This window comes from Telmatherina bonti (genome assembly GCF_933228915.1).
Source record: "Telmatherina bonti genome assembly, chromosome: 13".
Classification (NCBI taxonomy): Eukaryota; Metazoa; Chordata; class Actinopteri; order Atheriniformes; family Telmatherinidae; genus Telmatherina; species Telmatherina bonti.
Window position 1 is genome coordinate 5,812,518 of NC_136611.1, and position 17,042 is coordinate 5,829,559.

Below are 17,042 nucleotides of genomic sequence, written 5' to 3' on the forward strand. Positions count from 1 at the left end.
GACCTGTGTGTGGATGTACCTTCTTCTAAATGGTTTGATCAGATTATAGATCCCTCTATAATCACCAAGATAATGTTACAAAGTTTGGCTTTTAATGTCAATAACACTTTGGCTGTTAGGGTACAGCCGAATGTCGTGCGGAGGTTGTCTTTAGTTGACGTTACTGAACTTGTCACACTGCACGATGCCGTCTGAGGGAGTTTGCTGTTTCTGTGTTTTTCTGATTGTTTGTATGACTCCGGTGCAAGCGACAACCTCCGGCAGTAAAAAGTGAAGCCGATGCGGAAGTGCATAAAACTGCAGTTCCCCCTTTATCCACTAGGGGCTCCAAAACAGAGTGAATCCCCATAGACTCCCATGTTAAAAAGACCAACTTTACAGCAGAAATAAACATGTTTAAAGCCTGGTACAAAAATCCCTTTTAGGTTTAATAGGTCAGGTTTACCTTCATGACAACTGTGTGTGTGTGTGTGTGTGTGTGTGTGTGTGTGTGTGTGGGGGGGGGGGGGGGGGGGGGGGGGGGGATCTTTTTCTCACCCGTTTAAAAGTAACTTAATCTCAAAGTTCGGCATATTTAGGGGCGTGTCCTCTTGATTGACAGGCACCCGATCTCCTGCTTCAAGTAAGAAGAACGTAGAACAACCGCGGTTTTTAGCCGGTTAACAACGTGACTTAGCTTTAGCCCGCTTACCTCCGTTAGCTGGTTAGCTCCTGTCATCTCTTGTCATCTCCGGGGTAGCTCAGTTAGCTACAGAAAGCTCGGAGTTCGCTCGATGTCAATCATCCACCATGACGCTCACAGCCCCCCTCTCAGCTCCACCTCTTTGCCCATATTTGTATTTTCTGGGCGAGACGACACGGATGCCCCTGCCAAAATGGTGATGGTAGGAACCGCCCACCGAGCTTCAATTCAGCTATTCAGAAACCTACGGGTGACGTCAAGGAGGCTCTGCCCATCTTTTATATACAGTCTATGGTTTAGACCCTACGCTGCAGATGGATCTAAAGCGTTTTTCTCTTTACATACAGTCTATGCTCCGAAGCCTCCTTCCCAGTTTGATCTTCTTCTTGCACAGAGCTTCCACTGGGTTCTCCATGCAACATTAAACCATCAGATCCCAGCATGACATATATAATACTTTCAGTTTCTGAGACATTTGGTATCACTTTATGGTAAAAACTTTGCCTGAAATCCTGTTGAACAGTCCGATTTTTGTCTTTTGTCCCTTACTGGACACCAGAAAGCAGAAAATGGACTTTTCTTGCCATTTTTTTATGTTTTGGGCCTAAAAAGGGTCAATTTTCCATTTTACTGAGTCCACTTTTTAAGTTAATCTTTGGTTTTTCTTTTGCGTGTAAATAAAAGCATCATGTGTGTTGGTTTAATGCTCCCCTGTTGTTTCCCCCCACAGAGTCAGTGATAATCAGTTCCTAAATAACGGGATGAAATATAAAAAAGTCACTTTCCTGTTCGGATATTTGAACCCATCAGTGTAAAGTTCAGGTCGACATCATTTCAGACATGACATGTAAAATTTAAAAGCAAAACTGTCAAATTGAAGGGACTTTAAGGTATTAAATAGTATTAAAACCCTGCAGGAACCCTGTGTAACACAGAGGCGGGAAAATCTGAGTTACACTTTGATAAAAGTCCACGAAGGACAAACAAACAAAACCAAATCAAACGGCTTCATTCATGATTTTTTTTAAAAATGGGGACATTTTTCTATGTTAATAAGTGTTCCTCATGTTTGCTGTCTTCATGCAAAAATGTCACATGACTAAAATGTTTTTTATAGATATGTGCATCAAAATTTTGTGTCTTTTATCAACATTTTATAATAAATCTATAAAAACGTGCTTAAGACAACTGTGGCAGCACCTGATTCTTTTAAGTTTAGATTTAAACTTTGCATTGTATCATAATAATGTTGCAAATAAGTGGAAAATATTTCCTGCAAATTTAGTTACTACAGTTCAGTTACTGCTACATACCAAGTGAATGAACATAAAGAAGATTTGTACACATAACAGGACAAACTGATATTTTACAGGCAGATTTTTACCCTCAACCTCATTTTACTGTAAAAAAAAAAAAAAGTTCCCCTGCATGTTCTAATCTCTAAAAGCATTTGGCCGAATCAGATAAGATGAGATGAGCGTACGTGTGCACGTTGGGTTTTGAGACAACGTCATGCATGCAGACTCCACTTGGGAGAAATAAAAAGGATCCATTTGACAGTTTGACACATGAACCATGGCTGCGTTGTCAGATTTTGTCATCAGGAGTCGCACAAACACAAGAAAACAAGCGGAAGCGTGAAGTGCGTCACCTTGGTCGTTGTTGTGTGGTTGCTGTTGCGAAGCCGGGTCTTTGAGCAAGGCAGCGTACTTGTGCAACAGGTTGACCAGCACCTCCAGCAGGCCGACCTCCCGCAGCACGTCGCTGAACACCGGGTCGTGCCGGGCCAGCTTCAGCAGTGTCCGTACGGCCGTGATGCTGCAGGCGTGCGACGTACTGGACTTCAGCAGCATGCTGACGCTGAACAGCTCCTTACACGGCACGTAGTTGAGGCTGAAGACGACGAACTCCAGCAGCTCGAAGTACTTGGCCTGGGACTCGGGGAGCTTGGCCACGCGCTCAGCGAACTGTGACAAGGTGTGCTGCGACTCCAGGATGAAGTAGTTGGAGGGTTCGGCTGCGTAGATGTTCCCGATGGCGTCCAGCAGCATGCAGGCCAGGCGGCTGGTTTTGGCCCGAAGGAAGGCGTTCTGGAGGACGGCGAAGGCCTGAATGTTACGCACGGTGTGGCCTGGAGGACCAAACACAACACAGTGGAGACTGATTTGGTTTTTTAACCTATAAAAGAGCAATAATCAATAATTTAAAGACAATGTTCTGCTTCTGCAGAGAACTGAAGACACATAAAGCAACTGAAAGGAAGCAGGTGACACGTTTCAGAACCAGCCCGGTGTTACAGAAAAGGCCCTGAAGGGTCTTAAAACCCAAACAGCAGAAACTGCAGAGGAACCCTGAGTAAACAAAGAAACTGTAATTCATCTCATGTTTATGAAGGATTGTAGCAGAAGGCACCAGTTATAAACCGCCTGGTCAAAGAAAGGTGACTGCTGGTTTAACTAAGGTTGAAACGGCTGGTTGGACACGTGTTGCAGGAGAAAAGCAGAACACCACCGAATCAACCAATAAACTATACAGGGGAAAAATAGAATTTATGGTAGCATAAATTCCTTTATTTTAAATTTTTTTTTAAAAATTTATTAGGAACCATATATAATTTCACAAATAAATGCCTTGTGCCAGAAGCAGCCTCTGGCTAATTTACATCTGAAGTTCCCTTTAAAATATGGACTTTTTAAATAAAAAAAAAAAAATAATTTGACTGAATCTAAGTAAACAGACTTTAATTTAAAAAATTTAAATACAAATAATCTAATGAAAGCAAAATGAAAAAATAAATAAATAAAATAAATTAAATTGAACTAATAAAATTTCAATTCAATTCAATTCAACTTTATTTATATAGCGTCAAATCACGGCAATGCCATCTCAAGACGCTTTACAGACAGAGGGGAAAACATAATGAAGGCCAATTTATAACAGCCTATATAAGGAAACCAACAGATTGAGTTGAGTCCAACTCAATCTCCCATCCTGAGCAAGCACACTGGCGACAGTGGGAAGGAAAAAGCTCCCTTTTAACAGGAAGGAAACCTCCGGCAGAACCCGGCTCAGGACAGGCAGCCATCTGCCTCTGCTGTGTGGGGGGAAGAGGACAGAAAGACAACAGACAACAGGAACTGCTACTCCCGGCCAGGGAGACCTGCTGAGACAGGAGACATACATGTTAATGATGCAACACTGTTATGGGGGGGGGGGGGGGGGGGGGTAAAAGAAAGAGATAAAGAGAAAAAGAAAGAAGCTCAGTGTATCAGGAAATGTTCCTCAGCAGTCTAAACCTATAGCAGCATAACTAAGGGATGCTAACCATCCCTAGCTATAGGACTTATCAAAAAGATAAGTCTTCAGCCTAGTCTTAAAGGTGGGGAGGGTGTCTGCTTCCCTAACACTAACTGGGAGCTTATTCCATAAGAGAGGGGCCTGATAACCAAAGGCTCTGCCTCCTGCTCGGCTCTTTGAGACTCTAGGAACCACAAGTAAGCCTGCAGTCTGCGAACAAAGTACTCTGCTTGGTATATAAGGAACAATGAGGTCTTTGATATATAGTGGTGCCTGGTTGTGGAGGGCTTTATATGTAAGGAGAAGGATTTTAAATTCTATTCTAGATTCAACAGGCAGCCAATGAAGAGAGGCTAAAACTGGAGAAATATGATCTCTCCTGCTGGTTCTGGTCAGGACTCTGGCTGCAGAATTCTGGATCAGCTGAAGGCTTTTCAGGGCATATTTAGGACAGCCCAGTAATAGAGAGTTACAGTAATCTAGTCTCGAAGTAACAAAAGCGTGAACCAGTTTTTCTGCATCACTCTGAGACAGAATGTCCCTAATTTTGGCTATATTACGTAAATGAAAGAAGGCTGTTTTAGTAACCTGCTTAATATGTGGGCCAAAGGACAGGTCAGGGTCAAATATTACTCCAAGGTTTCTCACTGTAGCACTGGAAGCTAAAGTAATGCCATCCAGGTTCATTACAAAACCGGAAAATTTAGCTCTGAGTTTTTCAGATCCAACGAGAATGACTTCAGTCTTATCTGAGTTTAAGAGGAGAACATTTCTAGACATCCAAGTCTTTATGTCTATGAGACAATTTTGTAGCCTATTGGGCTGATTTGTTTCATCTGGTTTAAAGGATAAGTATAGTTGAGTATCATCTGCATAACAATGAAAGTTTATTCCATGCTGTCTAATAATTTTGCCTAAAGGGAGCATATATAGCGTGAAGAGTATTGGTCCAAGTACAGAACCTTGAGGAACTCCATGACTTACTGTAGTTTGGGAGGAGGACTTGTCATTTACATGAACAAACTGAAGTCTATCAGATAAATATGATTTAAACCAGCTTAACGCTGTACCTGTAATTCCAATCACCTGTTCTAGTCTTTGTAACAGAATGTTATGATTGACTGTATCAAATGCAGCACTAAGATCAAGCAAGATAAGTACGGACAGAAGTCCTTTGTCTGAGGCCATAAGAAGGTCATTAGTAACTTTCACCAATGCTGTCTCAGTGCTATGATGAGCTCTAAATCCTGACTGAAACTCTTCGCATAAATTATTTCTGCTTAGGTGGGCATGTAGCTGAGCTGAAACTATTTTCTCCAGAATTTTGGACATAAACGGGAAATTAATAAAAATAAATTACAAAAATAATTAACTTGAAGAAACTACACAAATAATAAAATAAAAATAACAAATTAAATTAAATTATAATAAAAAATAATAAATTAAAATAAATGATTTAAGTTAGAATTTATTTCTGTCTTTAAAAATAATAATAAATTAAATTATAATAAATAAATTAAAATAAATTATTTAAGTTAGAAAGTCTTCAAAAATATTGAAATTATAATCATGAATAATAAATTGAAATAAAACATTGAAGTTAGAATGTCTTTAATAATAATAATAAATTAATTAAAATAATAATAAATAATAAATTAAAATAAAATATTTAAGTTTGAATGTCTTTACTGGGGTTAATACTGTATATTTCTTTTTATTTCTGTATTATTCATGAACCATGTCCCAGGTTCCTGTACAGCAGGGGCCAGATCAGGTTGCAGGAAGGAGATGAACCATCAGCCTAAAAAGGGATTTGAGCTTCACAGACATCTTTATGTCTGAAATGACAACGTCCACATGTCCGTCTGCTGCAGAGGTAATAACCGCCATCTTCCCAGGCCATTTACTGGACATCGGTCTCACTTCATCAGTGATTCCACTGGACCTGCAGCGAAGTCCGTGTCTGATTCAACACGTTAAGCCACAGTCATCAGACTGAAACCTGCTTTTCTTGCTTCTTCTGTCCAGGTGTCACTTTCTGCTCATTTACTATTTACATTTTTTTTACTGTACATTTTAATTTAGGGGCATATTGTGTTTTAGTTCATATCTTATCCCACCTGTACGTCTCTTTATCCTTCCTCCAACATTTTTTCCCACTCTGTGCTGATTTTGCCTTTTAAAGGCGTTTTATAATCCTTCTCATTGTTTCTACTGATAAATCTCATACTGAGGTCATGTTTTCTGCATGTCAGCACATAAAAAGTGCTGAATAATTTGCATACCTAGACTTAAGTAGGTATCTCTTAAATAAAAACAGTTATTATTATCTTATCCAGGGAGGCGTTGTCGGAGCTCACAACAGAAAACCAACTCTGAAATATTTACTCGTACACACTGAAACACGCCCAACAGTTAAATGAATGTGGCAGATTAATTAGGCGTGTAAGATGTTAATGACTTTCCACACAGCTGGAAGCGTTTTCTGTCTGTGCATGAAAAACAGGCACTTGATTATAAAAAATAAACTGTTTTTGTGTGAGAGACTGAGGAAGAAGATGAAACGTGGCGTGGAACAGGTTCGGAGGTAAATGTGCAACCCCCAGACAACAGTCTAAACCTGTGCGAGCGTCTGTGGAGACGTTCACCTCCTGCAGCGTGACAAGCAGCAGAGTTGTCACGGTGTCTGTCAACAGGTTAAGCTCACCGGGATCAGCCGAGCATCAAAGTCATTTCAGAGATATGGATGGTGCTGGGGGATAGCGGCAGGAATTCCTCTGGGTGAAATGATTGGATTGGCCTTTAGCCCTGATTCCCTTTGTGGATGTTTTTATGGACGAATTGGAGGAGGCTGACATGAAAATAAATATCATACAATGAAATATCATTAACTTGTAGTTGGTTATTTCAATAATCTACTGTTATCAGTATGTTAAACAAGCTAAGGGACCTTTACTTAACAGACTTTCTGGGGCCAAATTAAGCTGCTAATTCACAGATTTATCTCCGTTAGTGGCTTAATTTTTGGCAACCTCAGTAAAAATTCCTAATTTATTAAATAAATGTAGCTTTATCATTTTTTTTAAATGATCTGGCGACACCATGAAGTCATCTCATGGCTCCAGTTTGAGAGCCGTAGTTGTAGAGAAGGATTCTCTACCTGTTCTCTGAGGATGTTTCCCAAACTTTTTTTTCCAGGCCGATACAGACAGTGATTCGTGTGGTTTGGGTATCTGCCAGTACAGACCACCGACCCAATACCTGCATTATTTTATCAGGTCTATTAAATGTATAAATAAATTATGTCTATTATATCATTTGATGTATGATTTTGTTGGTGCTATCATTCAATGACCTAGCATAGATTAATCTGTAACACAACATGCATTTACACACACACACACACACACACACACACACACACATACACACATAATGTAATATAATATAATATAATATAATATAATATAATATATGTTTAACCTAAGAAACATAACATATTTATATAATTTAAGTTTTATTTACATGTGATGATGATGATTAATTTGATTACAGAGCTTTAATTATTGAGTGAATACACTTTTATAAAGAATTTCTATTAAAATTGTAAATTTGACTTCTAATGAATGTTTTCCACGTCATATAGGGGCTGGTCATCCAGAACAATTAGTTCCGAAACTTTTGTCTTTTGTTATAATCTTTTTCTTTTGGTTTTCAATAAACAAAATCCAGTGCAAAGTATATTATTAAAAAAAACAAAAAAACTTTTGTCTTTTACTACGTTTCCTTTCTGGCTTTTTGTGTTGCAAACACCTTGTAATCCTGCATGTGAAAGCAACCCAAATGCTTTATGAGGCTGCAGAAGGTATATCTGGCAGCGTTCATGTCACCTCCATAAACTTCAGCTCTGCATGTTTACCATGTCGCCATTCTGGGGGATTTTATAACGAGAAATAAAAACCAAAATGCTAAATATTAGCAGAACTTACACTCGTATGGAGCTGCTTCTTTGCTCAACAACTCAAAACAATCATCATGCAAGACTACGGAACTTCCTGTGTCGGTGTGTGGTGGGCTTCAGCAGGGAAAAAAGATTTATAATTTTGTTTGCATGGTATTGGATTGTGTTTAGACAGAAATACTCATCAATCCCCATACTATTGGCAGAAGTGGCGAGTATTTCAAACACCATTATTAGTATTATCCCAACTCTACAATGTTTTTCCAGACGGCTCCTTCATGCAAGGTTCAAAAAGCTGTGGACATCCTCTCTGTTTTATTCTTTCATTATCTGCTTCTCGTCATAAATGATGCATTTTGGATGTATCTCTTCCTTTGATTAATACAAAAGTAAGGTAATTACCATCATATAGCCTTACTTTTCTTTCAAAGTAAGGACAAATCATCTGCACTGTGGCATTATCCAGATACATTTCATCAATGAAATGGTGCAAAAGTCGTGTTTCAGACTCCTAAAACTCTGCTTCCATGTAAATAAAACACCACAACGATACACTTAAACTACTCCATTTAAATTACATTAGCTCTAAACAGCTAAAAGCCTTGGGGACCCCTTGTGGAATCCTTTGTGGGTCCAGGGACCCCAGGCTGGGAACTGCCATCACAAGCTCACCAGCTGCTGCTGTCATAACCTATACCAATTCTATATTAAACAGCCATTAAAAAGCATAAAACTACATAAATAATAAAACCAACAGAGGTAAATGGTGGGGAACATTTGGTGGTGTGTAAATACAACACTTCAATTAGCTATTAGCTATGTCCCATTTAAAAGACAGGGAATACTTAAACTCCATAAAAGTATCGATAAATGTGAGCAAAGTAAAACAGCCTGTGGAGTTCCCCAAGCCTCCAGTCTAGTCCCCATGCTGTTCTACATCTACATGCTCTAACTTGCTCAAATTATTGGGAAAAAAAACTAAGTAGTTACGCCGATGACACACAAATCTATATCTATCTACTATCTACCATCACATCAGAAGACTATGATATGATAGTAATAGATAGAGCCAAAGATAGAAATAGTCAGCAATCAGCTTCAGTCCACTACACTAAAAACTAATACTACAGCCAAAATTTCTGCATTTCAGTAAAACAGTCACCTTTTATCACTTAAAGAACATTTGGAGAATTAAAGGACCAATACCTGGGCAGGATTTAGTTAAACTTGTCATTTCTCTATAGTAGACCAGACAACTGTAACGCTGTCTTTACAAGTTTTCCTAAAAACGTCCAGACAGCTGCAGTTCGTCCAGAACGCTGCTAATCCAGTCCTCACTTAAACCAAGAAAGTGGATCATAGAATTTCCTGCACCCTGTTGTAATGCTTTCAATGTTTTTATATAAAACACTTTGAATTGTGTTTGAATTGGTGTTGCTTATGCAGGTGAGTTTGTGTTTGGGACTTCTGGTTAAAAGGATTGTTGACATAATGTGTCAGGAAGTTGTGAATGCAGAAAAACGTCAAACAAAAACTTGGTTTTGGAATTTGCATACCTTTCCCTGATGGCTGAGGAAGAACGAATCCAGGCAGCAGGAAGGGAGCTCCTGTTGTCAGACCGGCGGGTTTCAGCTCCGTCACCCCGTACGTGGACAGACAGGTGACCAAGTTGACCAGGTCCTTCAGTGCATCTTTCGATTCATCTTCCTTGGCCTGTTCCAGTCTGAGAACAAAGAAAATGGGTTCATCAAACTCAGGAACAATCCCAGAAGGAGCTGTGGGAATGGAGATCTGGTTGTACCTGAGCATGAGGTCGCAGAGGAAGGCGTAACCTTGGCACATCCGGAAATCGTCCAGCAAGGTCTGAGACACACCGCTGGAGTCTTTGAGGAAGCAGGAGAGGCCAGCGAACATCTCGACGATCTCCAGCGGAGACAGGTCGTCCGACTGCTGCATGTTCTGAACACATGTGGACAGGCATTCCTTCTCTGGAAATGGAAGAGACGACAAAGAAAAGAGGAATGAGGTGGAGAAATGTGTGATGGAGAGCATGAATATCATCAATCATCATGGTTTACAGGCATGAAAGAGCATGCAGCAGGTGGGAAGCACATATTGGGAGCATTAGTTTAAAAGGAAAACTCCACATTTTCACGGCTACTTTCCAGATGCTCATTTCTGGAGGTGTTGCAGGTGGATGATAGAAATCAATGTCCCTCATTCCTTTAGATACCACAAGAAAAGCAGATTTTATTCAGTCTATCCAGGCCTCTTGAAGGACTTTCCAAAGCTTTTTGTCTGGTTCTGTTCTCGGTCCAGATCATCCCAAACTGATTCAGTAAAATTAAGCTCCAGGTTCTGGGAAGACTTCAATCCAGACCTATTTCCACTGATTTTCCATGGTTGCACCATGAGGCACACCTCATTCACCATTTCACTTCCTTAACAGTGGCTTCTTGACAGCTACGCTTCCATAAAAACCATTTCTGGTGAGGCTTCTCTGAGATCTTTCCAGCCAGTAAAAGTTAGTCAAATCTTGGTTCGTTTTATTTATTGCTCTCTCCCTTTTCTCTCTTTCTAAATTCTTCTGATAATGTCCTTTCTTTGCACAATTAGCCATAGTGGATGTTCAAAACAGCCAGTGTGTTGATATCCAGTTGCCAGCGTTGCTAGCAATGCTGTACATTGAAGTGCTGCTAAAACGAGACACTCCAATCCAGAAAAAAATGTGTTAAATGTGTGGTTTCTCAGCCTTGGGATGCTGCTGGGCAACTATGGCTCCAATAACGTACATAATGAATGTAACTGTGGCATCAAGGAGCATCACAAGCACATATTTCTAAGGTTGGAAGGTTGCACAGTGCTTAGTGAACATAAACAAAAACAAGTCTTCTGAAAAACTGTCACATAGAAAGATTGGACTGAGGATGAGTAAAAAACAAAAAAATGTCAGAGTAAAAAATTTTAAATACCTTCATAAGGTCTGGAAAACTGATGCTCAAGGCCACTGTAAAATACTACAATCTAGCTGCATTGAAGCAAAAAATAAAGAAATAAAGGATGTTTTTTGTGTGTGCTTTTAAAAATTTGCACAAATTTCCAACAAAGTCCAATGGAATTTCAACTATGGCTCAGAGAGACCTGGACAAAAAGGTGGGAAAAGCAAAAGCTGTGGAATAAGGGCCCAAGGCAACCTGGACCCCGTTGGAGCTCTCCGAAAGGCATTTAACTTTGGCTGACCTTTGAAGCTTGGACCAATGACAAATCTTATTGCTTAGGGCCATCTATGAACCCTTCCAACCCAGTCAACCTACACAAATGTGGAATAAGAAACAAAACAATGTGCAAGATCTGTAGTCAAAAGGGAACCATAGCAAACATCTTAATACAATACCATCCATGCCCAGGGTTGTGATATGACAAAATACTCGCCAAAAAAACAACAAACTGCTATCGAGGGTTCTAAACCATAAGGACCCGGGAGGACAAGACCAAGCCTCCTGCAGTTAGGCTAAGAAATAGGAATTTAGGCTTAACTCCAATTCCCAGTCCAATCGGCCTGGAAGTTGCTGTCCGCTATTTGGCTAACAAGAAGAAAGTGGCAGAAAGAGCCTCGTGTTGGATCTGGAGCTGGTAGCCATGGGTGAGGTAAGTAGCGACTGGCCACCACTACTGACCAGGCAATAGGCATGTGTCAAAACAACCAATGACTTCCAGTAACCATCAACACAACCTTCTGACTACAGTAGCAGAAGAAGTATCCAAGTATGTAAGTTATCACTCTAAATTCAAATAATGCCATGCAATTTTACCATGCATCCATCCATTTTTCAAGCCACTTAGTCTGATTAGGCGTTGCGGGGAAGCTGAAGCCTATCCCAGCAATCCTTGGTTGAGAAGCGGGGTACACCCTGGACAAGTCGCCAGTCCATCGCCAAGCCAACACAAAGACAAACAACCACCCACGCTCACGCTCACTCCTAGAGAAAATTTAGAGCAGAGCTTCTAAACAGGGGCGTTCAAATGGGGCGCTGGGAGCAATATTTAAAAAAGGGGAGCGTTAAAGTGTTAATAGGGGGCATTGGAAATCCATTGTTCACTTTTGAAAATTAACAACTAGGCTAAATCTGTCTTACAAGATTATATTGCTAAAAACTTATTGCAGGAGTTCTCTGTCAATGCACAGACACGGTACACAGCGCTGTGTTAACAGAACAGCTTGGTCGAGCTACATAGAGGAGAGAGAAAGACGCATGTCAGCAGAGGAAGTTAGCTGTGAGCAAGTGCCTGTTTATTCAGTGGTGAAAGTTTTGCTACAAGCACTAGGAATAAAACCACACAGCTTTTCTAGTTCCAGCAGACTCCCGTGTCTTCTTCACTGTTAATGGGTGAAGTGAAGGGAGTTTACCTCGAAGCTAGCTGCTGCTAGTCGCTGCTGGGTGAAGTGAAGGGAGTTTACCCAGAAGCTAGCTGCTGCTAGCCGCTACTGGGTAAAGTGAAGGGAGTTTACCCAGAAGCTAGCTGCTGCTAGCCGCTACTGGGTAAAGTGAAGGGAGTTTACCCGAAAGCTAGCTGCTGCTAGCCCAATTGGGTGAAGTGAAGGGCGTTTACCCCGAAGCTAGCTGCTGCTAGCCCAATTGGGTGAAGTAAAGGGAGTTTACCCCGAAGCTAGCTGCTGCTAGCCGCTGCTGGGTGAAGTGAAGGGAGTTTACCCAGAAGCTAGCTGCTGCTAGCCGCTACTGGGTAAAGTGAAGGGAGTTTACCCAGAAGCTAGCTGCTGATAGCCGCTACTGGGTAAAGTGAAGGGAGTTTACCCGAAAGCTAGCTGCTGCTAGCCCAATTGGGTGAAGTGAAGGGCGTTTACCCAGAAGCTAGCTGCTGCTAGCCCAATTGGGTGAAGTGAAGGGCGTTTACCTCAAAGCTAGCTGCTGCTAGCCGCTGCTGGGTAAAGTGAAGGGAGATTACCCCAAAGCTAGCTGCTGCTTCTCCTCCTCTCAGCCTCCAGAGTTGGTTTGGAGGAGGAAAGTTTATCAGCTGTTTCTATTGGGGGGTTCATATCAGATAGGGGGGTGCTGGTTCAAAAAAGGTTGAGAAGCACTGATTTGGAGCAACCAATTAACCCAACATGCATGTTTTTGTATGGTGGTAGGAAGCTGGAGTACTCTGAGAGAACCCACGCATACACGGGGAGAACATGCAAACTCCAGATTTGATACTAATAAATATATTCTTCTCTGACACAAACAGAACAACTATATACTAGGGCGGCTGTAGCCCAGGAGGAGGAGCAGTCGTCCTTCACCTCGAAAGTTCCCTGGACTGTGTGCCCGGTTGTGTCCCTAAGTTGCCCCCCGATGTGCCGATCGGGGTAAATATGTACGTCCCTTTGGATAAATGACTGTAGAATAGAATAAAATATTCACCATGAATGTATTTGACCACGTTGACACTGAGGCCGTGTCGGGAGATGGTGGTGAGCACCTCCCCAGCGCTCCTCCTCCAGGGAAGGTTGTGAGGGGGGCACCAGGAGGTGATGGCACTGAAGAGCAGCTGAAGGTCATCTTTTTGGGCCAGCTCCTCTGCCGGAGACACGAAGGTGCAGAGCTTCACCAGGATCTGTAGGAAAGGAGGGAAGCTCGATTAACTCCATCTAAAAGTAACCTGCGAACGGCAAAGTCCACACAAAGTCTTTCATCGTGGAGATAAAGGAGTGTTTGATTCGCACAATAATCCTGCAGCCTAGTTTCTCCATATGGTACTTCTACAGATATGTATAGTAATGATTTACTTTATTTTTAACCTTATTTTTACTTTATGTTTTGTCCTTTTATGTAATATAAATGCATCAGCTGTATATGTTAAATATTATAGTATATTTATTTATTCTACAGTGACTGGCATTATATTGAACTCATTGATATCCCATGAAGTCATTAAGTAGCAAATATATCATCCTCACTTATGTATATACTCAATGTACCATAATATATATAATACACTATTATAGAAACTATGCACGAAAGGGTTAAAGTCAGAATGATTGGATCATTTTAACCTTTAGATGTCTACAAGTCTGGCTCATTCCCACCCCCTTTAAAAACACCAATAATCAGAAAAAATGACCTTCATAACTTGCCATGAACCTTTAACCTCCCTTTAGCGTCTACAAAACGTGGTAGCTACACAGCTCCGTAGCTATCTCGCTTACAGTACTGTCTGTTTTTTGTCCTCGTTGTTTCACCGGAACAACTCAGTCAAATGTCTTAGAATTACCCAGAAGACTGGTAAATGCTGACTTTTAAAGAAATAAATCCTTGCTAAAAGCTGCCTTTGAACGTTATTACCTCCGCCAAGGAGGTCATGTTTTTCATGGACTGTTTGTTTCACAAAAACTATCGGATGGATTTTTTACTGTTTTTTTTCCTCCAAATGGGTTGAAGTTTAATTCCAATCACTGCTGGGAGTGATCAGGATCAGTGTCTGGATCTTGGAAAATTTTAAAGGCTTCATAACTGCGGGAAAGGACCAGTTTAAATGGATACGACTCCACAATAAATGGTCAGAAAATCCAGTTCCCAACAATGGAGTACAATGGATCCCGGCAACATTCTGGATACTTCCACAATGTTCCAGAGAATAACTGTAACTGGTGTGAATGTGGAGAAACCAGTGGCAGTAACTGGTTTTATCGTTTACCTGGACGAAGACCTTCTGGAGCAGCGCCCTGCGGTCCGCCAGGGGCAGCTCCGGCTGGGTTTGGCCCTGGCCCGGGGTCTTCTCCTGGTTGGGTGGCGGCGGCAGCGGTTGTGGCGGCTGTGGCGTGGGAGCGACGGGGGCCTCGCCCATGTGGGGCAGATCGAAGAATAAGTAGAGGCATTTGACCAGGGTGGAGGGAACGGACATGGTCGTCATGCAATCCACGGTTTTCTATTAAGAAACAGATAAAAAAAAATAACCAAATGCAACCGTTTGCATCTATGTGATGCGAAGGAGGACAAACAAAAACATGTCAACATGTCAACATAACCTGGCTAAACGGGGTATTTCTGTGGAGTCATGAGTCATGGCAGAGTTCCTGTGAGGAAAAGACGGGTAGGAGTTATTTTAATGGCCTGGAGTGTGTGTTTGTGTATTTAAACTGCTATACTCTGCATGTATATGTGTGTGTATGTGTTTGCTTTGATAACTAAGGAAAGAGCTGTAGAAAGAGATGGGGTTTGTGCTCGCTGGGGCGAATGATTCAGATAATAAAACGCTGCCTCCTACACACACACACACACACACACACCTCACAGTGACAAACTACTTCACTTTCCCTCTCACTTAAATCCCATATATGACAATAAAACACACACACACACACACACACACACACACTCAACTGCAGTCCTCTCAGCTGATCGATGGAGAGGATAAAAGACTGAAGCAGCACCTGTGGTACATCCAGACTTAAAATCATGAAGAGTCAATCAGAGAGAGAGCCGAGCAGAAAAATCCAGGGTGTGAAGGGCGTCTTGGATGGAAAGAAAGAAGAAAGTCAGCAGTGAGGAGGACAGACAGCGCTGCAAACAAAAACCTGTTTTATTATTGGAAGGGAAGAAGGGGTGAGGTGACGTCAGGTTTATACGGGGAAGCTGCATGAAAAGTCACTGCTACAGTCTGAGACGCCGCAGTTTTTCTATTCACCACCTTCACAGGTTCGTAAAAACCGCCAGAAGAGAAGCCGCGTTGTGTTTAGTCACTGAAAGCAGATTATTTTTCTTAATTCCAGTTAAATATTTAACACAGAAGCAGATTAGAAGAAGCTGAAGCAAAGAGAATTTTTTGCCAGATGTTTTTCTAACCTGCCCACGAGGCGGCGTCGCTCTGGTTAAAGTTAGCCTGGTTGACGAACGTCATTTTATTCACGCGTTTGTTACCGTTATGTGCAGAACGTGCAGAGATTTCAACCTCGATTCTAATTCCCAATACTTATTGATCTGAATGAACCTTATAAAGAACAATAGTTAATTAATGGATGTTTGACACATTTCGCATCACTTTATGGGAAAAAAAAACTTTGCTCAAATCATGTTTAATACAATCTGATACTTGTCTTCTGTCACTTATTAGACACCAGGAAGCAGAAGATTACGCCATAAAATTTTTTACTCATCTCATGGTTATAAATAGTGAATATTCCCACCTTAAAAAAATTGTTAATTTTAATCTGTTACATTTCTATTAAGGGCCAAAAAATGACCTAATTTTGAATTTTTTACTTTTATTAATATTATTTTAAATAAATAATAACCATAATAATAATAATAATAATTAACTATTAATAACAATAATAATATAATTATTATAAAAGTTTAACCTTAAAGAGTTCCTTTCTCTGTATTTGTTTAAATATTTTTTAAATAATTGTTTTTAAAAACTGCTCAACACTTGGATCTGTTACAGTTGTTGTTTTTTTTTTTTAAATGATCCATATAACACATGTAATTAATTTATTTATGAGTTATTCAATATGTACGGTGAATATATTTATAGCTTTTTATATATTCATAGCTATATAGCTATATTAAATAGAACAATGTGCATTCAAAAGGGATATAATTTACTTCATATTTTTCTTATTATTTAAGATGTTGATCACTTTTGATCATTTCTTTGTGAGCTTGTTATTTCTGTTGCTTTTTATTATGTTTTTATATCTGATTCGTTGTTTTAAGACAAATCTTATCCTGCTGGAAAACCTGTTTATTTCCCTTCCAAAAGGAGCTAGGTTGTCAGGAAAATGTATTTGTGGGATTAGCAGCTCACATAAAAAACATTCTAGTCTTATTCTGCTATTGATTCCTGTTTTAAACCTTAAAAATATGAAAATATGGTCTAAATCCTGTCATAAACACTGCAAGCTGCTATAAAAACAGGAAAACCAAACTAAGCTGAAGCCACATGACAAAACAAACCTCGGTTACATAACATCTGTGACATGTTTGGTGTTTCTGGTGGCCTGGCAGAAACCACTTAAATTTAATTTAAAAAATACACGAACAACCCATCCATCATCCATTTTCTATAACAACTCTGTCCCATGCAGAGTCCCAGCTGGCA

At 40.5% G+C, this 17,042-nt stretch overlaps 1 protein-coding gene across 1 annotated transcript in view; it reads right to left on the reverse strand.

Moving 5' to 3' along the window:
- Positions 1-17,042, reverse strand: part of wdfy3 (WD repeat and FYVE domain containing 3) — a 137,567-nt gene that overhangs the window by 86,933 nt on the left and 33,592 nt on the right. The window contains 5 exon segments of the mRNA XM_079252111.1: positions 2,334-2,813; positions 9,497-9,663; positions 9,742-9,928; positions 13,364-13,556; positions 14,637-14,867. Of these exon segments, the coding sequence (XP_079108237.1) occupies positions 2,334-2,813; positions 9,497-9,663; positions 9,742-9,928; positions 13,364-13,556; positions 14,637-14,867 (1,258 nt within the window).